The sequence below is a fragment of the Sclerotinia sclerotiorum genome, genomic scaffold (genome assembly GCF_000146945.2).
Source record: "Sclerotinia sclerotiorum 1980 UF-70 scaffold_32 genomic scaffold, whole genome shotgun sequence".
Lineage (NCBI taxonomy): Eukaryota > Fungi > Ascomycota > Leotiomycetes > Helotiales > Sclerotiniaceae > Sclerotinia > Sclerotinia sclerotiorum.
This window is the reverse complement of record NW_001820804.1, coordinates 1-25189: the sequence shown is the minus strand read 5'-3', so window position 1 is coordinate 25189 and position 25189 is coordinate 1. Positions and strand designations below refer to the sequence as shown.

General features: G+C 41.2%; 8 protein-coding genes across 8 annotated transcripts; 3 read left to right on the top strand and 5 right to left on the bottom strand.

Annotated features, from left to right (window-relative positions):
• Positions 1–515: 515 nt before the first annotated feature.
• Positions 516–1945, bottom strand: SS1G_14298 (hypothetical protein; the record flags this gene model as incomplete). Its single annotated transcript, XM_001584635.1, has 2 exons — positions 516–1807; positions 1879–1945. The coding sequence occupies 2 exons, from the start codon at positions 1943–1945 to the stop codon at positions 516–518; spliced, it is 1359 nt and encodes a 452-aa protein (XP_001584685.1).
• A 1769-nt stretch (positions 1946–3714) lies between these two features.
• SS1G_14297 (predicted protein) lies at positions 3715–3846 on the bottom strand (the record flags this gene model as incomplete). Its single annotated transcript, XM_001584634.1, has 1 exon — positions 3715–3846. The coding sequence occupies one exon, from the start codon at positions 3844–3846 to the stop codon at positions 3715–3717; it is 132 nt and encodes a 43-aa protein (XP_001584684.1).
• Positions 3847–4505: 659 nt separating this feature from the next.
• On the top strand, positions 4506–6474 carry SS1G_14296 (hypothetical protein; the record flags this gene model as incomplete). The annotated part of the gene is made up of 4 exons (XM_001584633.1): positions 4506–4511; positions 5052–5113; positions 5296–5548; positions 5611–6474. 4 exons carry the CDS (start codon positions 4506–4508, stop codon positions 6472–6474), a joined length of 1185 nt encoding a protein of 394 aa, XP_001584683.1.
• Positions 6475–9963: 3489 nt separating this feature from the next.
• SS1G_14295 (hypothetical protein) lies at positions 9964–11413 on the top strand (the record flags this gene model as incomplete). Its single annotated transcript, XM_001584632.1, has 3 exons — positions 9964–9987; positions 10493–10519; positions 10646–11413. The coding sequence occupies 3 exons, from the start codon at positions 9964–9966 to the stop codon at positions 11411–11413; spliced, it is 819 nt and encodes a 272-aa protein (XP_001584682.1).
• A 1298-nt stretch (positions 11414–12711) lies between these two features.
• Positions 12712–13239, bottom strand: SS1G_14294 (predicted protein; the record flags this gene model as incomplete). The annotated part of the gene is made up of 3 exons (XM_001584631.1): positions 12712–12738; positions 13050–13123; positions 13152–13239. 3 exons carry the CDS (start codon positions 13237–13239, stop codon positions 12712–12714), a joined length of 189 nt encoding a protein of 62 aa, XP_001584681.1.
• Positions 13240–13755: 516 nt separating this feature from the next.
• On the bottom strand, positions 13756–15575 carry SS1G_14293 (hypothetical protein; the record flags this gene model as incomplete). The annotated part of the gene is made up of 2 exons (XM_001584630.1): positions 13756–15194; positions 15245–15575. The coding sequence occupies 2 exons, from the start codon at positions 15573–15575 to the stop codon at positions 13756–13758; spliced, it is 1770 nt and encodes a 589-aa protein (XP_001584680.1).
• A 3836-nt stretch (positions 15576–19411) lies between these two features.
• Positions 19412–20896, bottom strand: SS1G_14292 (hypothetical protein; the record flags this gene model as incomplete). Its single annotated transcript, XM_001584629.1, has 5 exons — positions 19412–19471; positions 19526–19574; positions 19634–20160; positions 20329–20607; positions 20657–20896. The coding sequence occupies 5 exons, from the start codon at positions 20894–20896 to the stop codon at positions 19412–19414; spliced, it is 1155 nt and encodes a 384-aa protein (XP_001584679.1).
• An 847-nt stretch (positions 20897–21743) lies between these two features.
• SS1G_14291 (hypothetical protein) lies at positions 21744–23549 on the top strand (the record flags this gene model as incomplete). Its single annotated transcript, XM_001584628.1, has 4 exons — positions 21744–22270; positions 22418–22650; positions 22687–23279; positions 23496–23549. 4 exons carry the CDS (start codon positions 21744–21746, stop codon positions 23547–23549), a joined length of 1407 nt encoding a protein of 468 aa, XP_001584678.1.
• Positions 23550–25189: the final 1640 nt, after the last annotated feature.

Sequence of the window (25189 nt, the reverse complement as noted above, 5' to 3'; positions counted from 1 at the left end):
ATCGATGGTGATGTCAAATCAAGGAAATTATCAGGGAAAGACTTTCAATTTACGATATGTTCATATCATACATAGCATATAATGAGACATGTATGTGCATAGGTTGGATTTGTATCTATTTAATCTCATACGACTTCATGGCTCCAATCCTATACTGCCGTATATTCCCCTCGTCCCCTTGGTATACCAAAGATATCATCGCTACCAAATGCATTTCATTGCCTCATTTCACAGGAAGATTGTAGTACTAGCACCGTAAAGTATTTCCTTAGTTTGCGCGTGGTATCTTATCTTTCTCCAAAACCCCCCATATGCTACCGAGACAGTAAGCCAGCCATTTCCACGTGCGTGGGTGCTACCTTTGCAATCAACCCATCAAACCAAACTCCAAACTCCATGGACACTTCGTGTCCTCACCTTTTTTCACTTCCGAAAACCCGTGAGATTTTCTTTCAAAATTTCAATCCACTGCCGCTAATTAGCATCTATATCAATCGTTGACACGTCCTTTCATTTCATCTCCCTTTTGCGGCGTCAATCTTCTGCCGCAGAGCTTCATTCCCCTGCATTAATTCCTCTAACCAATCCGCCGTCATCACCAAGATTGCACTCTTGCTAAACCCACCACCTCGTAGTCCTGGTACCAATTCTCCTAAATCTTCAAATCCTTCTCGAATCAAGGTTCTGCGTTTTTGTTCACTTTTGATATGATTTTCACGCTTTTGATCTTCCGTCAGGTTCTCCCTCGTAGGTTTTGCAGCAGCCGAGGTGGATTTCCGCCGTTTATGACCTGCCTCGGATGGTCCGGGTGAATTACCACTACCTTTCACGATGGATTTCCTCTTTTTTCTCCCGTCGACTATAGGTTGTGATTCCTCCTCATCTTCTCCTCCATCTTCCGTAAGAGTGAATTTACTTTTCCGTCGTTTCTTTGGTGGTTCCACATCTTCTTCTTTAACAATCCCTGAACTTTGGCGACGTCGTGTTGGTAAAGTTCTTTGCATCGCCGGACTACTTGGTCTCGTGGTCTCGGCACTGCTCTCCGCCCCCAAGGCTGCCCCAATAAATTCATCCAACGCTTGTAATCTTTTGCTTTCCACCTCCTCAATCTTGGGCGTATTCGATGGTGGAATAAATCCTTGTGGAGATCCGAATCCTGCATCCGAGCCCCATCTTATATCAACCTTTTGAGGAACTGGTTTAGGTCTTCGCATCAAATCCGGACCGGCATGATTGGGACCAAACATCATTTCTGTAAATAAGGTATCGCGCATAAATCCATCGCGTGGCCTATCGAGTCCCGATATTGGGGTAGGATAATGTGACATGGATTGTGGTCTGATATGATGATGTGACGAGTGCGATTGCAAACCGTGATTTCCAAATAATGTTTCACTATGCAGACTATGCAGACTATGCGATCGCGCATTTGAACCATTTTGTAATACGGTAGCAGCTGCCAAAACATCGGCAGACGTCGTTGAAGGAGGTAGAGGGGCTTGAGATAGCGGGGGGTGCATTCCGATATTCCTGTCACTAAAATTGGTGGACATTTCATTCGAAAGTTGAGGTTGTTGATCAAATGTCACCCTCGTTCCCATAAATGTTGGAGGAAGTTCCTCCCAGCCTCCACCAAGTTCCCCTCCATCATGTGTATTGGGGAAAAAGTCGTAATTAAAATGATCGGAGCTTACACCATCGAAGAAGCTGTCGAGAAGGTTGGATTCGCTATCGTCGAGTAATGGAGGACCCGGTGCTGGAGCTGTGGGTGACGGAAAAGGGAATATGGAATTGGAATCAAAGGCATCTGACGCATCATATATTATTAGTACACGGATTTTGTACCGCGTCTCAAACAGTAGATATAAAGGTACTTACAGCCAAACGGCATATCGAGGTCGGGTGGCTTCGACGAACCCATATTTGGACGTTGGAGCGCAAGCATGAGTGCCAAAAGAAAATTGATTGAAACGGGAAGATTCGTGACAGGACCTTGGAAATATTTTTTCAGAAGAGTATTGAGGATTGAGTAGGTATTTTCGTATGTACAAGATGATAGATTTTGCGAATCGGTGTTATCAGATAGCTGTGTAATAAATAGCTGTGTGACTGGTGGTAGCTTATGATAATCATTGATATTTTCAGCAGTTTCTGATTTCTGATTTCTGATTTGTGATTTCCTTGTGAAAGGGCTTGATGGAAGTCGGAAAATTAATATGTGAAAGGGGAAGACGATTCCTTCATGATCCTTTTTGAAAGGAATGGGAAATATATGAATAACATTAATATCCGGGGGAAAGCAAATAATTAAATATTTAAGAAATTGAATTTATTCCAGAACTGCATCTTTTTTTCTCCAATATTTTGAAGTTTGAAAGTTTGGAGGTTTGGCAGATTTTAAGATTTGAAGAATGTTGGGGAAAGCTTTCCCTCCTCGAAATTGGCGCCCTTTTGGTAGGTACCGGTAGAGTATTCCGATTGAGGGTGATGGGTGAGGGGAGGGGAGGGGAGGGGAAGGGAGGTCCTGCACTAATAATAATATTGATTGATTGATGGATGGATGGATGGATTTGATGATTGTATGGGGCCTTTTTGTGGTGGGGGAAGACCAATGAACTTATGAACTTTTGATGACAGTAACTAACTAGTAGGTACTCTGCTCCGTAGTCAAAGTATTCATCCTCTTTAGCTCTGTCCCTCTCAAGGGTTCTTTTAGGAAGGAAGTTCAAGGAAGGGGAAGTGGGAGGGGAAAGGAGAGCAGAGGGAATGTCCCGTTGATCTACAAGATGGTCTCGATCTACTTGGTAAGGTTTAGGAGGGAACTAATAAAAAGGACAATGAATAATAACAGAATTCCTTTTATAATCTTGGTTCACATACAGAGTACTCGGTATAATTATAGAGTTTCCAAAAATAAGAATGAAGACGAAGAAATACCGGTGTTTACAATGGAGAAATGTTTTAGATGGAATGGAATTGAAAGTGGTAGATGAGGGGCCATGAACATTTATGATGGATGAATTATTGGTGGTAGGATATTATAGAGGGGATTGGGATGTATGGTAGGTATTATTGAATGAAGTATAAGCCTAGTTAGTACTGTAATAACAACTACTCAGTACCTAGTACCTACTCTAGAGTCTGTAGAGTCTGTAGATATCGAGGCAGTTGCTGTAATTTAATTGTGTAGAAAGAAAGAATAATAAGGTTCATCAGGCATTTTGTTACCGTTTACTAGCTAGTAGCTAGCTTCTACTGCTTTATTTCTTTTGACGCTTGATTCGGGAGAAGGTCCATGGAACAATCACATGTCAATATCTTTTGTTTTTTTTTTCCTTTCTTCTCTCTCCCCTCTCATTCCCTCTCTCTCCGGTCTTTTTTCTTCATTACTGCCGTGGGACCGTTTCATCCAAGTAATGATAATAATAAGCCGCTCTCATGGTTGCCCCGCCAAACTAAATCCTTGTTAATACTGTTTGTTAGATATATAACTGTGTACAATACCTAGGTATGTATGTGTGAAGTGAAGGGGAATGAAATAAAATATGAAATGGCAAGTGAGAGTGAGTACCTAGAGCTTAAGAGTACGAAACATCTGTTGGTCAAGGTGAGTGAGTATAAGATCACAGCACCAGAGTAATCACGTGCTTCCATCCCCATCACATCCTATCAACATTACGACGCCTGGTGCGCATATCATTCATTGTAAGGTTATCATTGTATCATTGTACCTGCATCAACGACCCCTCCTTTGCCTTCACCATCTTTTTGGTGCAACGGACACGGCTTCTGTTTTGCGAATTGATCATCATCACCTGCAGGGTTCAAATCCTGAACCTCACTCATAGTTAAGTAAAAAGTAAGACTTACATCTCAACCCTTACAGACTCGTTCCATTGAGTGGTTTCGGCATTTTCCCAGTTCTAGATTTCGATCAAGTGTCAATAACTTCTACTTTCCAATCAAACTTATTATCACTTTGCATGTTCCCAACGTGGCCTTCTTCAACCTAGGTTATCCATTCGGCACCAAAGCAAAAAGAGCAAAGTCAACAAATGCATTAAACATTACGATACATTCTTCAATCCTGTCGTGGAACAACCAAGATCTCTCAACATCTTACGAGTACCGTATCCCCGCCATTTTTACGTGTCAAGGAGTCGTTGTTCAATCTTCACCACAATAATACACTTACCTAAACCCAGTCCTTCCTTAATTTCTCTAATTCTTTTTGGTCACCGAGGTAAAAATACCAAAAATACCCACGGCACGGGGATTTTACCTTCTCCATCTTCCTCCGCATTTCCTATCGATCCTCATTCCGGGGTGAGTTCCTAAAACAGGATACTTCTCTCCACAATAGGTATAATTCAGCCACCACCAGAAACTCAAATTTCACAGGTAAGATCTCATGATATCCTTCCAACATTGCTTATTACCGAGCCGGCCCCATTGTGCATTCGAGGACGTTGCAGCATCGCAGGGAAAATGATACCTACATCACGATGCTGGTAAATACCTCTTCTTGACAAGGCCTTTGCAGGGCGAAACCATTCGTCACTTGATTTTGTCATCCGATGATATAATCTGTTTGTTGACGACAACTGCAGATCTAGTGTCTGCTTCATGGGATGCTAATGCTGATCTTGGACAGTTGATTTGCACCGGTAGAAATCTTGGTGCCCAAAGACTGTCTACTGCACAATGCAAAACCTACCACTGAGGAAAGCTTCTCTGAATCAAAGTTTTGATAAAGCGATTCCGATAATATTACGACCACTATTTCGCGCTTATATCTTGGGTTATGCATCAAGCGCAGGACCAAGATTATTAACCCTTTTCCTGATCCACTTGAGCCGACATCGAAAGAATATTGATCCAAGACCTGTAGGGGAAGATTACTTTTGGAGTTCGTTCGTTCAGATTTTGAAAGGGGGGTTAGAAATACAGAGGTTTCCAACATTTTGTGCCGCCCTGGTTGGTGGAAGTACTTTACTACAGGCACGTGAGCTCGTTATGGGAGGCGCGCATGTTGCTGACTTGATGCCTAGATTCCTTTACGAGCGGTTTTTGAGAAATTATTGGGGAATCTGCCCATAGTCACACAGCTGAGGTATGTTAGTCTTATCTACGTAAAATAAGCCATACCGAATGCGAGGTAAAGAGCAAACGGAACTAGAATGGAACTGCATGTCTGCATCATTTTGCGGCTTTGGCACCCTCTACCCGCACCTTTGGGCCGTAGAAATCATACTATCATTTTTAAAGTCCTCGTCCTAACAAATATTTTTCCAGGCTCACTCGATACCTATCAACGTTCATATCGGCTTACTTCGGTCTGCAACTCCTCCAATCACGTCCAAGTAAAACCTTCACTGAAGACCTTCCCCACGAAACGAAGAATGGCGTGGAACTTCGACCCACTAGGTTTGCGGGAAGAACTCTGGACTTGACTCTCTTTGCTTTCACTCGAGCTCTTGATTGCGTCGTCGGAGAATTATGGGCTCAACGTAAGAGTCGACGACAAGCCTCTGGGAAGTGGTCGAGAGTAAGTTTTTGCTCACTCGCCAACAGCATATGAATTAAGTAAAAGGCTAAATACCCCAATAGTTAGATGGGATGATATCATCTGTCACTGACCCGACCCTGTTCGCAAGCTCCTGCGCTCTAATCATGTGGGCATTCATTTACACACCCGCCCGTCTTCCCCTGGCCTACAACAAATGGATTAAATCCGCCGCTCAAGTGGATTCTCGTTTACTTAAAGCTCTTCGCTATTGTCGCTATGGTGAACTAAAATATGGCGTCGAAACGGGCCAGGCACACCTTCTAGGAGATATGTGCAAAGATTATGGTCTACCAGAAGAGTACGGAGATCCAACAAAATCTATTCCATTTCCTTGTGAACTAGTCCACATGGGTGCAGGTCCGAATTGTGAATTTCACGCCGTGTCAAGATTCTATAAATCATTCATTTGGTCTGCTTCAATGTATTTGCCACTGAATTTGGCACTTATTCTCCGTAATCCAAAAAATTCGAGAAAAGCCTTCGTCCATGCCCTTAAATCATCGGCTCGTTCTTCGGCTTTCCTTTCTGCATTCATTACGCTCTTTTACTACGGAATCTGCCTCACTCGTACGAGATTGGGACCGCGTGTATTCGGTACCTGTCCGCACGCCTGTCAAGCCATCGACTCGGGTTATTGTATAGGAGCCGGATGCTGGATGTGTGGATGGAGTGTACTTATAGAAAGTGCAAAGAGAAGGGAAGAAATGGGGTTATTTGTTGCCCCGAGGGCGCTGGCGACTTTGCTGCCGAGGAGATATAGATGGGAGGAGCAGTGGATTGAGAAGGTCGTTTTCGCCTGGGGAACAGCAGTCGTTTTTACTTGTGTGGGGGAGAACAAAGATAGAATTAGGGGTGTGCTGGGGAAGGTTTTGAGTGAGGTTTTAAATGCTGGCGGTGGGTTCTAGGGCGGTGGGTTCTAGGGAGGCGGGCTTGAATGGATGTACCAGTAAGCGCCTAAAATATAACTTGGGGCATGATTTGGGCAATGAGTCTTGAAGGCCTTTGCAGAGTAAGCTTATATGTTGATGGCAGAAGATTGAATATTGTACATCAGTACTGCGAGACCCCAATGAATTTTTCCAATTCCACGGTATGACTTTATTTATTTCGTGTTTGCGCTTTGGCTGATTGCCATGGGCTTTTCAATGACTTGGAAGTTCAAGTCATCAAACGTTCAGGTGCGATTACCTCGAGAACTTTTTTTTTGCATAGCTGCAACAGTTATATCACAAAAGTACTGAAACATTGTCATTGTATTTCAGGATATCCTTGAGGCTGAGGTTCTCCAGAACTAGTAATATCAATGCACCGATGGAGAAATTCAGAAGACGGAATGAGTTACACCAAGGGAAGACTTATTTGAGCATGATAAGTTTAATGGTGCGAGCATGATAAGTTTAATGGTGCAGCCATATTAGTGAAGGTATTGACAACAAGGCTAATGAAATTTGAAGTCTTCATGGCACATTCCATGAATAATTTATGAGGCTGACTATTTATCAGTATCTATGAGCTCAGATTATTTCTGTATAGTCTACAAACGATAGATTGAAGAATTATGATTAACTGATCGGTTCGGGAATTTCACAAGCAATAATTGAACATGAGTTCAAACTTTAAACACTTCCTGAACATCGAGAAGTTAGTCTTTGAACAATTCCTGAACATCAGGAGGTTGATTGAGCATTACAATAAGTATTGTTCGTACAATTAAAATAGCCCAAGAACAACTACCAAACAACATCCCTCATAGATGTATTTATATTCAAATTGCGCTCTATGTTTAAAATATTCTCTCACCATCATCTGCACATCTTACAGAATATTCAAACACACACACAAACTTTGAAATATTCAGATCATCCACACCTTCCGACAAACTCAAACCACCACACAACCAAAAATGTCGGACGACCATCCACAAGTGGACACTACAACGCATCAGGTCACAAACCTCTGTGAGTTCTGCACCTTCGAACAGGTCAGATGTTGCGCCTGCGGGCAGATCATTTCTCAACTCATCAGGGGTCCCTGCTCAACTTGCTTCACTCAAATGACAATTCCAAGATGGAACGGAGCAGACCCCTGTTGGATTGAGTATTGTCCTGAATGCACCAGGTGCATTGCTAGTTATAGTCAACAGTAAATCATGCAATCAGTTCTCCATCCTTTCCTTTTTCTCTTTCGTTTGCTAGAGAGCCAGGCCAGTCAGCACATTGTTCTCTGTCCTTTCATTTCCTTCTTTCATTTGTTAGACAGCTAGATCAGTTAGTACATTGTTCTCTGTCCTTTTCTTTCTTCTTTCATTTGCTAGATTGCCAAGTAAGTCAGTACATTCCAGGAGTTGTCTCTTTCCTAAAGAAAAACTCATCCTAAAAAAAAAAAACACTTTCCTTATGTAAATCATTTCGGACTAGGTAAAAAATGTCTCAGGAGGCGTCTCTAGGACTCAAAAAATTAAAGAAATGTTTTTCCTTTAAAACTCTTCGGATTTTGTAAATGTGACTTTAATAACTTTGATAATATATATCTTGATTGAGTTCCTTGTCTTTTAGATCATGATCTTATTTGAAAACAAAGAGACAATTGTAAGAGTTCTGGACTTTACTCACCGTACACCGTGACGTTTTGTAACAAAACCCCTGCAAAAACTACAATCTTTCATGTAAAATTAAATATCAAATAACTTTTTTAATGTTGAATCAAATCATTTGAAATCTTTAAATATAATATTTAACTAAAAAGGAATTTTGAGAAATTTTATAATTTATTTTTGATTATTTTTGTTCAAAAGTTATAAATATTTAAAGTTGTAAAATATTAAAATTTCAATTATATAATATTTTCTTATATAAAATAAACGAAAATTTTGATAATTTTATGATTTTTGTCTTCAATTTTAATTGATTATCTTCAAATTTTTTTCAAAAAAAAATAAAAAATTGTTAAAAGGAATAGAAGTTACCGGTACTAATCACGTGTCGTGATTAGTAATACGGTTACCTAAACAGGCTAGATTAGACGAACCATAAGCAGGCATATTGGTCCCCTCCGAGGATACCAAGAGGAGATTAATATGCCTACAGACGTAGTAATATAGTCAATATAGAGGCCTCTTCCACCCAATCTTTTAATAAAAATTTTATTTTATTTTATATAAATATTTAATAGGGATTTGAAAAAATGAGTAAATCAAGGTTTTTGTTACGAGGTTTGCCGTCTAGATCACGTGGAAGTGATCTAGGCTCTCGAAGTGGTTCATAACTAGGTGTGACCAAAAGGGTGTTTATAGACCAGCAATTGTATTTAACTTAGAATCTACAGGTAAAGAACACCTGTAGATGGGGATATGTTACGAGGTTTGCCGTCTAGATCACGTGGAAGTGCTCTAGGCTCTCGAAGTAGGTTTATAACTAGGCGTCAAGCAGGGACTTGAAGTAATGACAATAATGATATGCAATTCGTAACTAATAGTAGAGTATACTAAATGATTGATCTTGAGCACGAAGCTCTATACAAAAGAAATCCATCTTGATTATATAGTCCTTCGTGCCTATGGTTAACTAGGAATCGTCGTTCCTGGGAACGAGCGTTCCTGGTTGTTCCTAGGAACGTTCGTTCCTCACCGTTCCATCACATGTTTTATGGTCATGTGACATACTAATCGTTTTGGACGTAACAGGATAGCTACTCTATATATACACAAATGAATGGCCTAGCCGTAATGGCTAGGCAAAAAGAAGTCATATTTATTCCTCCAATGATCTTACTTTACCGATAACCATTGATACCTAGTACTTGTCCGGATCTGATCCTCAGGTCACCTAAATCGCATACTAATCTCGAGTAATCGTATCATGTGTGGACATGGTTAATGTACCTGAGGTTTCTTATATAATAAAGGTGGGAGGAAAGCAGGGGTTTCCGTCACAGTAGGCGTCAAGCAGGGACTTAAGTAATGACAATAACGATATGCAATTCGTAACTAATAGTAGAGTATACTAAATGATTGATCTTGAGCACGAAGCTCTACGGTAATGGAGTCCATCTTCATTATATAGACCTTCATGCTATAGACCTTCAGGACCTCGAAAGGTCCTGGATCTAAGAATATGTTGGACCTTTATTTTTCGTGCATATTATGTAGGGTCCATCACGTGATGTAATCACGTGGTAAGGGGCTTGTGGAGTCCGACGTAACAGTTTTAGATGAAAAGCGTTATGCTGTACAGTGAGTAGAGCCCAGAACTCTTAAGTAAATTAATAGATATCTCTTAATTGTTCTAATGTAACATTATTAATAATACAGAAGCTAAGTAGAATAATACTTTTTTTTAAATATTTTATGATTTCTCCCTTTTTAAATACAAACTGAATTCTAAATACTTATATAAATGACATACACACAGGAAACACATGTACATATATTTTTGTTAATTTTATAATGTTTCAATGATTTGAATAAATACTAATAAGAGTTCTCAATATACAACAAAGCTTCAAGCTTGGAATATTTGTCCCATGAATACCTCTCATCCCCTACCATATACACCACACATCATGATTTATAAGAGCCGTTTTGGTCTACAGTGAAATTGGAGTTCACACCCTAGTAGTGATAAGCTCTTTTCTGCGCCCATTTATCTCCATGATTATAGATTCGCCCGAGTCCGAATCAGTGAAGGCTAGGGATGCATGGAAATGACACCTTTGATCTTCCTAATCCGCCTTTTTTCTACTGCTCTTCTGAGTTCATTCCCCTCACTAAGAATAATCTTGCCTGTGCCTATTCGTACTGACATGATTTCAACGCATAAGACTAAATTGATCATGTCCAATCACCTTCTTTGATCCAACCTGACAAAAGATGATTATTTAACTATCTCATCCACCCTATATGCTAATATTTGCAGGGTTGAGTAGAGGGTAGGGTATATCCGTGGTAACGGGGTATTTTTCATTGATTAAATATGTGACGCCTCACACCTCCGGGTCACGTGGCATGCCCCGTTTGTATTTAATCACAGGAAAACTCTCTACTCTTGTTGAGTGGCTGAAGCCTGCATACTCAAACAGTGCTATTTCGCCTCGGAAACTTGGTGGCCGGGCCGAACCAGATCAAAGAAGAATGCTCTAAACAAACCGATCTCGACCTCGAATATAGTGGATAGCCATATAAACCTGCTCAATAAAGTGGTAATTACCTGCACAAGAGCAATCCTCCCAGTATACAAAACCACAAACATAGCAGTACTCTACGAAGAAGCCAAACTCAGACCATCCGAGATCGAGCTAAACCAGATCTCACAATCATATGCAGCACGAACCACCAGATTAGACCCCTACCACCCTCTCAGAATCAGAGCAGAGAACATAACCAAAGCCAAAGAACAGAACCGCATCCCAGACACAAGATTCGCAAGGCTCATCACAGCATTACCGGAGACTGAACACATAAACCCCTTGGCCTCCCCCCCCTGGGAAATCAGAGAGTCGAGGGCAGAGGCCGAGGCCCGTATCAATGGTCCGATGGGCAGAACGAAGGCACAAGCAGCCGAAGACTTCAAAGCCTTCCACGCTAAGATCCCAAGAAGCGATATACAAATCTTCTCGGATGGCTCAAAAAGTGAAAGCAAGGATGGCGCAACCGGGGGCGGATTCGTAATCTCACAATTCGATATTCAGATAGCACATTATTCTTTTTCATTAGGTATAAATGCAGAAGTGTTCGATGCAGAAGCCACAGCCGCAGTAGCAGGGGCAGCAAAAGCCCTCACTCTAGCATCAACCAAACTGGCTACAGATCTCTGGATCTTCTTAGACAACCACGAGGCTGCTCTCTGATTAGGATCCCACTTCAACGGTTCCTCACAGAGAGTCTTTGAAGACTTTCTGAAGCTCACACAGGCTTGGGCTGTCAGACCAAGGCTCCCACACACCTCCCCCGGGAAAATCCGCATCCGATGGGTCCCAGGGCACCTGGATATCCCTGGCAACGAAATAGCTGACAAAGCCGCTAAGGAAGGAACAAAACTCCCCTTTCCCCTCAACCCGATCTGTACGCTAGCATCCCTAAAAAGAATGATCAGAACAAGAGCCAACAAAGCAAACGAACAATTATGGAATACAGTCAGGCCACAATACTACAAAGATCTCCAACTCAACCACACTTCTAATACAGACACCCTCTCTTTGAAGAGAGCCACACTCCACCATATTCTCGCTATCAGATCACAGCATGGCGACTTCGCAGCATACCATGAACGCTTCAACCACACTACAGCCCACGCCCATTGCTCGTGTGGTAAAAGGAAAACTCCATTACACTTTTTCTTTTGCAAAAAAGGAAAAGCCTTCAAAGCACTCACAAAGAGCCCCCCCTCCGAAGCTATCCCCTAGCTTCTAAGCAATCCCACCGGTATAGCTAAACTAGCCGAATGGCTAGAATACACCAAATTCTACACAGAAATCTGCCCATGGCACACAGGTGCAATATAAAAATAAAATAAAAACTTTCTTTCTTTCATCGGATTCAAACGGAGTTAATAAGTCTCTAAGGGTGCTTTTCCTTCCTCTCTTTCCTCTCTCTCACCTTTCTTCTTTTTTTTAAAAAAAAAAAACGACTATATACACAAACAACCAAAACAAGTACGAGGAGACAGGGAGAGAGATCAAGAGGTAGTGATCTAGTGGACGAGGATGACCACAATTACAACCCCAAAAGGCCTACCGGCCCAACCCCCCCCCCTGCGAAGGCAATCATGTAAACCCTGCCCTAGCCCCTTTAAATTGTATATAAATACTCCCCCTAGCTAGCTAGTAAACCACTCAGAGGCTTCTCCTCTGAGCGTCATTTGTCCAAAACTGGAATAGATGGCTAAGGTTGTCACATGCCAAGGCACGCGCGGCCTACGGCCTATGACGATAAACACAATCAATCAATCAATCAATCTCTACTCTTGTTTTCCTTCTTCTTTTTCTCCTTAGCTTAGTATTTTCTAATACAAGATACTTTACCCAGTATTCTTGAGTGTGACAATCGAAATATATCTCTCTTTAAGAAAGGTATAAAATAATTACTTTGTATAAATGCTTTTAATTAATTTTGATTTCTTTGTGAAAGAATATATAAATCCTTTCAATTAAACACAGGAGCTGGTTGGAGTATGCTGTAGTTAAAGTAGTGCAGAAAAGAAGCACAAAACATTCTTGAAGAAGTAAAAAAGGACATAAAAGCAGTCTAGACCGGCTGTATTATCCATTGTAGAGTATAGATCCTCGATTATAAGCTTAAGGCTTAATCATATACTCCATCAAGTATGGTTAAAAGCCAGGAGGGGAAACTAAGAAGAATTAATGAAAATATCCTAGGGATGTGGGACAAATTAAGAGTTTCAGGATGTATCTCAACGAAGGTACCCCATGAAAAGTATCGGATATCTGAAGCGAAAAAACTAGCTCATTTGCTTTTAATATATACTTGATGTGCCAAAAGTTCTTGCTTTTTGACAGGGTGTCTATGTTTTCGAAAACGCTTTGCTTGAAACAAAGAGCCTAGTAAGAAGGAGGTCATGACAATTACTGATGGGATCACTATAAAATATTGGCCCTAAAACATAATTCAAAATGGCAGAACTCAAAGATTGCATCCACGGTGCACCGTAATCCATGTCGGATCCCATGACTTAAAATCCTTTGCTAAGGAAGTAAGTTGCTTTATGACTAGATACCAGTGAGCTGGGTGCTGGTGAAGGGATCAATTAATGTTGACCTCCTGGGATCTTGGCAGCATATGCATATATATTGCATGATGCATATAAGGAGCAAACAAAACTCAACTTTTAATTCATTCTTTTCTTTTTGGTATACTGTTTGTTTGCTTTCAATATTTTGATTTCAAAGCACTTTAATTCCGAGGGCCGAATACCTAACCCTATTCCTTTATTTTTTGAATATATACTCGCAGCTTAACTGCTTAGCTAGAGAATCAATCAATTCAATCTGATGCTCTTTCTGGTCTCAAGAAACCCAATAATTAATTAATAAGTCGAAATCTAAACAAGTAAAACTGAACAACTATATACATTGAGAATCATGACTATCGTGCTTGTGGTGCACGGTCATGGTGATTTTAGAATGAGTCCAACTCCAGAAGCTTTTCTCGCTCTTCTCTCAGTCGACACCATCTAAATTTCCTCCTTGATCAAATCTGCCGCTCTCTCTGCTACAGCGTACAAAGTACTGACCAAATGTCCACAAACTTGCATGGGCAATATACTAGCATCCACAACTCTCACATTTGATGTCCCATAGACCTTCAATCTTGAATCAACTACTCCTCCAACCTCTCTTGGCATCATAGCAGCGGTTGATACTGGGTGAAAGTTGGAACGATAGCCAGCTTTGATCCATTCAGACCATTCCGCCTCGGTAGCATTTGCTGATACTGTCTCCAAACCTGGTTTAGTTTCTGAGCCAACTAGATTGGACAATGGAGAGGTAGCGTAGATGGAACGGATGAACTTGGCAGTAGTGAATTGCGATGTGATATCCCAGTCAAGCATGTAATAATTTGGATTTATTGCCGCCGGGGTGCCTGGTATCGAAGAAGTGATGTGTATATTTCCTCTTGCAAATGGTAGTAGAGCCCAATACTCTGTCGTGAAACCTGTTGTGGATGGCATGACAAGGATCTCAGCCATGGGAATAGGGTGGGTTGATGAAAATATCAGGTCATATTGAATTTTGAAGAATTCTAACAAGTCAGCGGCTTTTGTGATGTTACCAGAAGCAGCCGAGACTTGTGCGGCGTATGAAGGGAGGGAATCAAGAACATGAGTGGAGATATTTTGGATCTCAGAACCAAAGACTTGGGCTGCTGAAGGATAAGCGACCAAGGTACCGACCCCAGAGAAGGAGGCGTCTTCTGAAACCGTGTATGCAAGACCGTTGTTCGTCTGATCCTGAAGATTTTCTCCGACAGTTGGTAGATCAACCACGACCGGGATGTTGTACTTGTTTAAGATGGAAGGGTTTCCGATGCCAGAAAGTTCGAGGAGTAGAGGGGACGCTAGAGCTCCAGCTGAAAGAATAACTTCTGAATTTGCAGAAATGGTGTATGGGATGCTTGAGTTGTTGGCAAGGACCTCAACTCCATTTGTTGTTGGGATATCGGCACCAGATTTCCAAGTAAGTCGCTGAGCCATGGTATTTGGGTAAAGATGAAGGTTGGTGCGGTTTGCAATTGGATAATAGTATGCTCGTCCGGCATCATGGCGAACGTTCAAAGTGCTGTCGTAGGTAGCTGGGTAGCGATTATGACCAACCATTCTACCGGTGTTTACATCCTCATTCGCAAAAACGCCGAGAGAAGCGTAGGTATCGTTCAAAGTTATGTGAAAGTCATCATTGGCCAAGTTGTTGAGCCAGCCAACCTTTAATGGCCCGTCGACTCCATTGGCTGAAGGATCGTAGGTGGCACCGGATTCAGCTTGAGCAGCAGTAGGAGGTTCAAGTCTCTGGGACTTCTTATAGTATGGGAAGAGATTCTCCCAATTCCATCCATCATTTCCCAGGGCTTCCCAAGCATCAATCTGAACATCTTCAGCTCGGGTATATGCCATCCCTGGTCATGTTAGATAATTCATGCGATAATTTAAGATGAATAGAACATACCGTTGATTGTGCTAGTACCCCCAATGACTTTCCCGGCGCGTAAAGTCTGTGTAGCGTTCCCTGCATACTTTTGATTGACTGATTGGTATGCCCAATCGATATTGGTCCCGAAAGCCAATCCATAACCGGCCGGGTTAGTTATATTGACATTTTCATAGCCCAAATCACCTGCTTCAATCACGGCCACAGTGACATTCAACTCAGATAACCGGTTTGCAATGACTAGTCCACTTGTTCCACCGCCTACGATAACATAATCATAAGCCAGGTTAAGCTCGGGACTGGCAACAGCCAAGGATGCTAACGCAACAGCAGGAAGTAAACGATTCATCATTGATGAAGGCAGTAGAAAAGTAAAAGATTGGGAAAAGGAAAGAATGCAGTGATGTTGAGTAGGATAGATTGCTTGAGATCCTACCTGAACTTATATAATGATTCCTCTCAAATCGATTACATAGTCGAGAGCTTATCTAGAGCTGGCTGTGAAGGGATGCTCCGAATTCGAGTATCAAAGTGGACATACCGGCGGAGATAGGCTTTAATTTTGTTTCACTGCTGTGGTCCTGCCATCCAGCTAAATCATTTTGTCCACATAACAAAACCCTTAAAGCCCGAGACTGTTGAAAAGTAACTATGCTGTCCATCAAATTTGTGGTTCCTGCATGAGATAAGAATCATGATCCACGATATCACGTCAATCACTCGATTGTGATATCCGCAAAGCCACATTAACAACAAAATAATACTGCCGAAAGAACCTTGACACCAGGATCTGCCTGTCTGTGCTCCCCAATTTGTCTCTACCGATTAAGTGCCGGACAGGTCGGTCGCCGTTTAAAGACCGACGGGAAGATCCGGACGATTTCATCCCCTGGAATAGTGTCAAATCAAGACCAGGAAAATTCTTCTAGTCAAGAAGAGAAGGGCCGCAAAGTGTAGAGCGACACAGCTCAATGGTACCGACGTTGAGGAATATTGAAATGTGCACAGACGTATCAAACATAAATGTGGATGCTCAATTCCCACTCGATTAGGCGATGGGTGATTTCTAATGATGATGTAATCACATGTACTCGTCAGCACAGTATAATGTATTTTTTTCTCAAATAGACGTTTTGACTACTCATCTAAAAACGCTATCAAAATCCGATCCACTTTATCTATTCTATAGATCTGATTAACTATCAATGTACATATTGTAAAAGAGGTAGGTCGAGATACGTGCATCCTGATAATATGTTGTGAAAAGGAAATGAAGAAAAGAGTTGATTAGATTACATTGTAATATATCATTTAGAAAATAAAATGAATTTTATAATAAGTTTGGATCGAAAACTATATATATTCAAAAATATATATATAAAAGATTGATTGTTTTGGAAAGAAAATAATAAAGTTACTCTTTTATACTTAATTATTAGAGATCATATTAAAAGATTGGGTGGAAGAGGCCTCTATATTGACTATATTACTACATGTGTAGGCATCTTGATATCCTCTTGGTATCCTCGGAGGGGACCAATATGCCTGCTTATGGTTCGTCTAATCTAGCCTGTTTAGGTAACCGTATTACTAATCACGTGTCGTGATTAGTACCGGTAACTTCTATTCCTTTTAACAGATCATATAATTAACTAGCTGGAAAACTTTAATATTTATGGCCTACAATTCCCACTTTCTCACAATATAAAGGCTTGATACAGTTTAGTATAATTGAAGAGGGCAATGACTTGAAATTATATAATCATATGTAACCCACTCATCCCTACACTGGATAGATATCCTCAAAGTTAATATTATGATCTGTCATAGTAACCGGGCCGAAAAGAGAATGAGGCCATACTTAGAAATAATGACAAACCATTGCCATATCTCCAGTAATCGTCGTATACTATACGACGTACAGAGAGGAATGCATCCCATATTCTGATGCTAACGCGAAGGCTTAGAGGCCGGTTGATTATGGCGTCAAAAACTACAGAACTATGATGATGCACCGTTTAAAGATAAACAAAAGAACAAAAAAAGATATTAGAAATATATCACTGAATCTTGCCTTAACCTATCGTTGAAAAAGTATATAATAGTTAATAATAGAATCAATACTTGAAGTTGTTATAATATTTTTTATATTAGTTTTAAATCTCACTGCAAGTTTAATACCCTACTTTCCGGTCACCTTTTTACATTAAAAATTGTTAAAAGGAATTACCTTACACAGGGAATAGTGGGAGGCTGATAGGGCAGAACTGAGGCTATATTGGCTGTTATGAGAATCACACCGTTATCTAAGTTCTACGGAAGTGCGAAGCTCTCCTACAGAGAGCTTCTCAATCTAGTCCTAATAGGACTAGTGCCCTGTGCACGTGCTACGCAGGAACCATTCACTTTAACATAATCTTATATTTATTTTTTTATATAATAGTAAATTATTAAAAGCTGAAATTTTCATAAGTTTTATATAAAAGTAAAAAAACCTTGAAAATCTTAAGTAACTTTTTAATAAATAATAAAAAAATTCAAATCTTGAAATTATAATTAAGTGTTACGAGGTTTGCCGTCTAGATCACGTGGAAGTGCTCTAGGCTCTCGAGGTGGTTTATAATTAAACGTCAAGCAGGGACTTAAGTAATGACAATAATGCAATTCGTAACGAATAGTAGAGTATACTAAATGATTGATCTTGAGCACAAAGCTCTATACAAAGGAAATCCATCTTCATTATATAGACCTTCGTGTTCTGGCTGCTCAATAGGATCAATGCGGCTCAGTACTGAGCTCACTGATCCTCACTGAGCCAGTCACGTGATATTGATTGCACGTGAGAGTTTCCTGTTACCACGCGTAACATTAAGTCTAATACTCTACTTCTAGAACATCTTTAATATGAGCCAATTTAAAAAAAATCATTATATAAACTTTAAATCTTAATAATTCAACAATTATTCTACCTTAATATAATAATTTATAGTATTTATTTTATAATTATTATTAAAATTATTGTTAAAGTGAATGGTTCCTGCGTAGCACGTGCACAGGGCACTAGTCCTATTAGGACTAGATTGAGAAGCTCTCTGTAGGAGAGCTTCGCACTTCCGTAGAACTTAGATAACGGTGTGATTAATATACAAGACCAATATAGCCTCAGTTCTGCCCTATCAGCTTCCCACTATTCCCTGTGTGTTACGAGGTTTGCCGTCTAGATCACGTGGAAGTGCTCTAGGCTCTCGAGGTGGTTTATAACTAGGCGTCAAGCAGGGACTTAAGTAATGACAATAATGATATGCAATTCGTAACTAATAGTAGGATATACTAAATAATTGATCTTGAGCACGAAGCTCTATACAAAGGAAATCCATCTTGGTTATATAGACCTTCATGCTAATCGTCCCCTTGGTCCCCTCGGTCCCTTCGATCAAGAGAGGGGATCGAAGGGACCATGTGATTACATAATTGGTCACATGATACGAGATCCGAAGCCGTCGTAACACTGTGTAAGGTCATTCCTTTTAACAGATTACAATAAAAATTTAAAGAAATCACATCAATGAATAAAGAAGTTATTCATAAGTGCAAATGATGACTTTGGGTGTAAAAGAGTGGTCTGAAAGTAGGGTTCTAGACTTGGTGTAGATTCGTAAAGGTCCAGTATGCTTCATATTTCCATCACCGCTCATCGATCGTTGTATGGTTCCATCTGCACTCCATTGGTAGTCCCCGGTTCGAGGCCGATTTGCGAATACCTTCACGCCCAGTGCTCGTGCCTTGTCAAAGCACGATCTCCGCCTAGCTCCAACATGATTGAATCTTGGCTCTATGGATAAAAATACAGGTTTCTAGAGCGTGGTGCGTATAGGTGTTGAATATAGTGCTCGCAATATGTGGATGGTTAATCACATCCTCATAAAGGACCAAATTGCCGCCAAACTGGTTGTCCAATTTATTTCATAGGATATGACAAAAATAATGATCAATTTGAATAGGTTTATGATGTCACTATAAAACCACATTCTTATTGTGATCGTCGCTCAGCCTTTGAAAATGATTGAAACCACACCAAATCATCCGTCGAATCACAGAGCATCATTTTCTAAAAACTTCCCCAAGTAGTCATTTCCCCTAGACTTCTCAGTTGGTCTCGTTGATATCCATCACAGCAAAATATAACTATATATCCCAAATAACCTCGATAATTCCCAGAGCAGAACCTTTTGGCTGAGTAACGCCCTTCAGCAAAAACCTCGGGTCAGCATCTGTAAGTAGAGTCGCCCACTCACTCACAGTTCTCTCCCGTGAATTGAACACGGCTCCCATATTTAAATCCTCTGCCCTATGGACCACAAGTTCTGTCAGCAAGGATTTGAAATGAATCTCAATTGAAAGACCTACCTCAGATCTCTTTCCCTCCATAGCGGTACGGTGCCCGGTTCTGGCATGCATGTGTCTTGAATAATGATTCTTGCGCCCGGCTTCAATGCAGGTATCTGAGCCCTCAAGATGAGGACACAATACTTGTCGGCCCAGTTGTGTAGGATCCATCGAAAGTAAAAGACATCAGCCTGAACAGTTTGAGGTGCGAAGAAGTCATGCGCCATGAAGTGCACTCTTTTCTTCAGCTCTTCAGGCACGCCCAATTCAGCATTCTCAACAACTTTATCCATGTCTTGAACAAGTATGTTCAAACCTTCAAAACATTTTGCCAACTCCATGGCTGTGTGACCTTGAGCCCCACCAATATCCACGACCTGAGATTGCCCCAAAGAAGCCCAATCGTAGTTTTCAACAATATAAGATGGATCATATTCCGGTCTTGTGGAGAACACTTTCATTGCGTTTGCGAAACGAACCGCTCGCTCGGGACTGCTCCCAACTAGAGTATAGATGGGCTCAATCGCATTGTTTGATAAAGAAAATCCCTGTAGCTTGAGGTAAGCAACCTGTCGTTTCAGTCATGACAGTTCTATGACCTACTGTCTCATTGGTCTCCTGAGAGCCCGGCCATTTTTCAAGGGCATCCAGCATCTTTGTGAATTTCCCTTAGTCTTGGTTCACATGAGATAGTAGTGATAGCATTGGACACTAACCTTAACGGCTGCAGGCCACATCTCCTCGGTTCCGACCTTCAGCCAGTCATTTACGACTGAGTTGGCTAGCATCTTCGATGTCCTGGTATGGACGAGAATGCATGGCTGAGGTTCATCGAATACTCGCATGGTTATAGCATGACGAAGGATACGAGTGATAATCTGTTCATCCAGCCCTGTTTTTTGGGCCACATCTGCAAATGATATGTGGCCGCCGGCTGGGATCATACGAGCAATTTCGAAGCGAGCAATAGCTTGCAAGCACACTGGATTGTTATGCTTTGATAAGTTAGATCATATCATCATTCAGAATTCAGAGGTTAATCACCCCGTTATGCTTGTAGATCAGAGTAAGGGGATCCAAAAGTAGATCATGAAGCTCCATGGTGGCATCGATGATTGCATCCTGAAACTCGGAAGCTTCCTTCGGGAGCGATATTGGCGCGTCTTCATGGAAGGAGGGTGGCGCGGCATGCTGTTCTGATAACACCTTGTTCAACTTTGTGACAGATGTGCTGATTATATCTGCAAGATATGAGGTGCGCAAAATGGAAGTACTTGCGGCCATGTTGCTAGTCAAATTATAGTTCTTTTGCAAGATCAATTTTCAATGGAAATATTTCTGTATTTGTTGTGAGGAATGTGGGAATATCGAAAGATTTAAAGCAGTGAGCAAAACTGTCCAACGTCCCTTTATTGAATAATTTATTCTTGGCCAGTAGACTAGGACTGTAGTTCACAAATGCTTAGTTGATGGCAAGTAGGTTCTCTCTTTGAAGAAGCAACAAAACTAACACTTCCAATACACGGTCTTATTTTGGTATCTCTCAGGCACAAACGCGAATGAGCGGTGTATGAAGAGCGTTTGAGTTACAATGTGATATTGTACCAAACTCTCGACGACCAGATCTCCACCTGTAGCTGGATAAATATGCCGAAAGTCCGAAGTCATGCATGAATTTCTATTATAGATACTAACGAAAACGTATCACAGAGAGATTATAGTATTATCGTACATCGAATCAAGAGGCAATCTTCGTACCGCGGTGTCGTTGCAACAGTGGTATTACATGCAGGAGGTGGGCTTACCCGCTCCTGGAGTTGATAGCTACCATTAAAGGAACGACAATGCATACGAACCCTGTGCTTGCATACATTAATAGGGATCTAGACTATATGGGATGATGTACGGCGCCACAAGCTTTGGGGTACTATCAGCACTACTAATCCTGGTACCAGAATTTCGGCCTCGGATATCATCGCTTTACACATCCTTCATTTGTGGTAAGCGTAGCGAAGCCTAAGTGGCGGTTTAATGAGGTATATAAATACAAATAGCGATCATTTATCCGCTAACTTGACATTCATATTACTGAGCAGGAAAGTTTTGGAGTTCATATTTTAAGTTCGTCACTATGGGATCTTTAGATATCCCGCAACATGGTCCATATTGGAACAGCCTTCAAAATATGCTCGCTGACAGAGCCGAACTTGGGAACTCGCGGCTTTTGTTTTATCCCCTAGGAAATGTCTCGGAGCCTCTAGAGATTTCGTACAAGAGTCTGGAGACCGAGGCGAAGCAAAACGCCTGTGCTATTCGGTGTCTTGAAGGATTCAAAGAAGGTCGTCCTGTACTTATTCATGTGGATAATAATTGGGATGCCATAATTTGGTTCTGGTCTGTTCTATACGCGAACGGTCTACCGGTTCTCTCCTCACCTTTCAGCAATATCGAGGAGCATCGGCAGAGGCATATACGAGGACTATCGGAGCTTCTAGAATCACCAATCTGTATTGCCAGAGCAGATTCCTTGCATCTGTTCGGAGGAGCCCATGGTCTACAGGTGCACACTGTCGAAGCCCTGCTTGTAACTCAACGATCTCAGGAATACAAAAGCAGAGAAGGCCAGTTGAAATATCGTTTAGATCCAGCTGTCTTAATGTGAACCTCTGGAAGTGCCGGAGCCCCTAAGGCTGTACCCTTGACGCATAAACAGATCTTCAAAGCTATTACTGGAAAGGCCTCTGTACGCCCTCTCCCCTCTGACCGCCCTTTTCTGAATTGGATTGGGCTTGACCATGTCGCAAGTCTAGTTGAGATTCATTTACAGGCTATGTATCTCGGCGTAGATCAGGTCCATGTCCACCCCGCCAATGTTGTTTCTTCGCCAATCACTTTTCTCGATCTCCTTTCCCACCATCGTGTTTCACGTTCATTCGCTCCCAATTTCTTCTTGGCTAGACTAGTTTCAACGATGCGATCGGCATCTGAGCATACCACGTTGACGTGGGACTTGTCCAGTCTCACAATCCTAGCATCGGGTGGGTAGGCAAACGATGTCAAAACTTGTATGGAAGCATCTTCCTTGCTCGAGAGATATGGATCACCTCGCAATGTCATTACTACGGGATACGGGATGACGGAAACCTGTGCAGGAGCCATTTTCAACCTCAATTGTCCGGATTATGATGTTGCTAGCGGATATAAGCTTGCATCTGTTGGGAAGTGCATGAAAGGCATAGAGATGCGCGTCACCGTATCTTCAGGAGACACCATTTCATACAGGAAGTTGGCAGCGCCAAACCAGTCCGGTGACCTCGAAGTTCGTGGTGAGGTTGTTTTTAGTGGCTACTATCGAAATCCAGAAGCAACCGAAGAGGCTTTCATCTCCGATGGTTGGTTTCGCACTGGTGATAAAGCTAGCATTGATCTGAATGGTAATCTGAACTTGATAGGCCGAGTTCAGGATGTCATCAATATCAACGGCGTTAAATTCATTACCGCTGACTTGCAAGCCTCGATTGATCAAGCCTTGGGCAGGCGCGTAGACCGGGTTATTATTTTTCCTTCTTGGACAGGGATTACAGAGCAAGTCACTGTCGTATACATTCCCACGGAATGGCCTACTCGAGCGGAGGACATAATGGAGGTGGATAGCTTGGTGGTTCAAGTATGCATCACCAACCTTCCAAATTGATAGGCACTGGCATACCAGCCAACGTCTGCTAGAGACTTAAACTGATCCGTAATGCGAGGGATAGCCTGGCCGTGACAAAAACCAGGTAATAGTCAATATGATACTCGTCTTCTGGATTCTCTGAAAATGAGCATATGCCAGCAACTCACCGTGCTGATCACCATAGTATCTACTAGCATAAGAAAGCAGGCCATCGCTACACTAGCAACAACTACAACCAATTTCAGACCAGACACGTATTGAGTAGAACTACTCATTTCCGGTCCGTCTTCTAGTTTATCTAGCTGGGAGGCTTCTGAGTTGATATCATTCGGTGGGGATATCGTGGTAATCTCTGGTAGAAATGGAGACAACTCTTTTAGAGCTGCCGCTCTACGTGTTGACGACTCGTCGTTACTGATGATCTCCATGGTTGCAAAAATGGAATTTGAAAGGGACAATGACTTCTTTGGTAGAAGATTCTAATGAGTCGATAATGAAAAGGAAGGTTACAAACAAGTACCTAAAACTGTAACCACGAAACGGCCAGAATTTTGCAGCATACTGAGTTGACCTTTTACTCCCGTGAAGCCTGCCTAATTGTATCAAAATGAACACCAAACCCCCTCACTCTGCAAAGCTTGCCTAAACATCCGATGTGACGCATAATCTCACCCCTCCAAAAAGAATAACTGAGTGGTGAAGTGCCGCAATACCCCTGAATGATTATCTACAGACTATCAAGATTGAAAGAGTAAATAATATAAGATTTCTTTTTATTTAAAAACTGTATCTTTTATCTTTTTATTTTGTTTTTAAAAAAATTCAAATAAATAGTAGGTGATTTACTTTTTATTTTGAATTTTGAAAAGATTAATTAAAAGATAGAATTTTAAAAATTTATAAGATTATTTATTGTGACGGAAATCCCTGCTTTCCTCCCACCTTTATTATATAAGAAACCTCAGGTACATTAACCATGTCCACACATGATACGATTACTCGAGATTAGTATGCGATTTAGGTGACCTGAGGATCAGATCCGGACAAGTACTAGGTATCAATGGTTATCGGTAAAGTAAGATCATTGGAGGAATAAATATGACTTCTTTTTGCCTAGCCATTACGGCTAGGCCATTCATTTGTGTATATATAGAGTAGCTATCCTGTTACGTCCAAAACGATTAGTATGTCACATGACCATAAAACATGTGATGGAACGGTGAGGAACGAACGTTCCTAGGAACAACCAGGAACGCTCGTTCCCAGGAACGACGATTCCTAGTTAACCATAGGCACGAAGGACTATATAATCAAGATGGATTTCTTTTGTATAGAGCTTCGTGCTCAAGATCAATCATTTAGTATACTCTACTATTAGTTACGAATTGCATATCATTATTGTCATTACTTCAAGTCCCTGCTTGACGCCTAGTTATAAACCTACTTCGAGAGCCTAGAGCACTTCCACGTGATCTAGACGGCAAACCTCGTAACACTTCAAAAGTTTTGAAAAGCCAAAAAGCTCCTAAAGACTCTCTTTATTGTTTATTATATAATTAGAATAATTTTATAATTTAAAAGCTTCGTACTCAATTTAGTTATCAATTAGTTTACCTACATTCTATCTGATCTAGTAACGACTTTACTTTCAAATAAATACCAATAATAAAGCCTTAACTTATAACTATCAATCAAATGAAACCTTAAGCAGCCGCTGCCTTCAATAAAGTATCGTTATAGGTGATTATATAAAATATCAATTAAGAGTAGTGAATAAAAATCCAAAAAGTAAAATTCAAAATACAAATATATATATAACGTGGTATATCAGCGAGTCGCCACTATCAGCGAGTCGTCACCTTCTACCGCATTAGCCGTCTAGATCACGTGGAAGTGCTCTA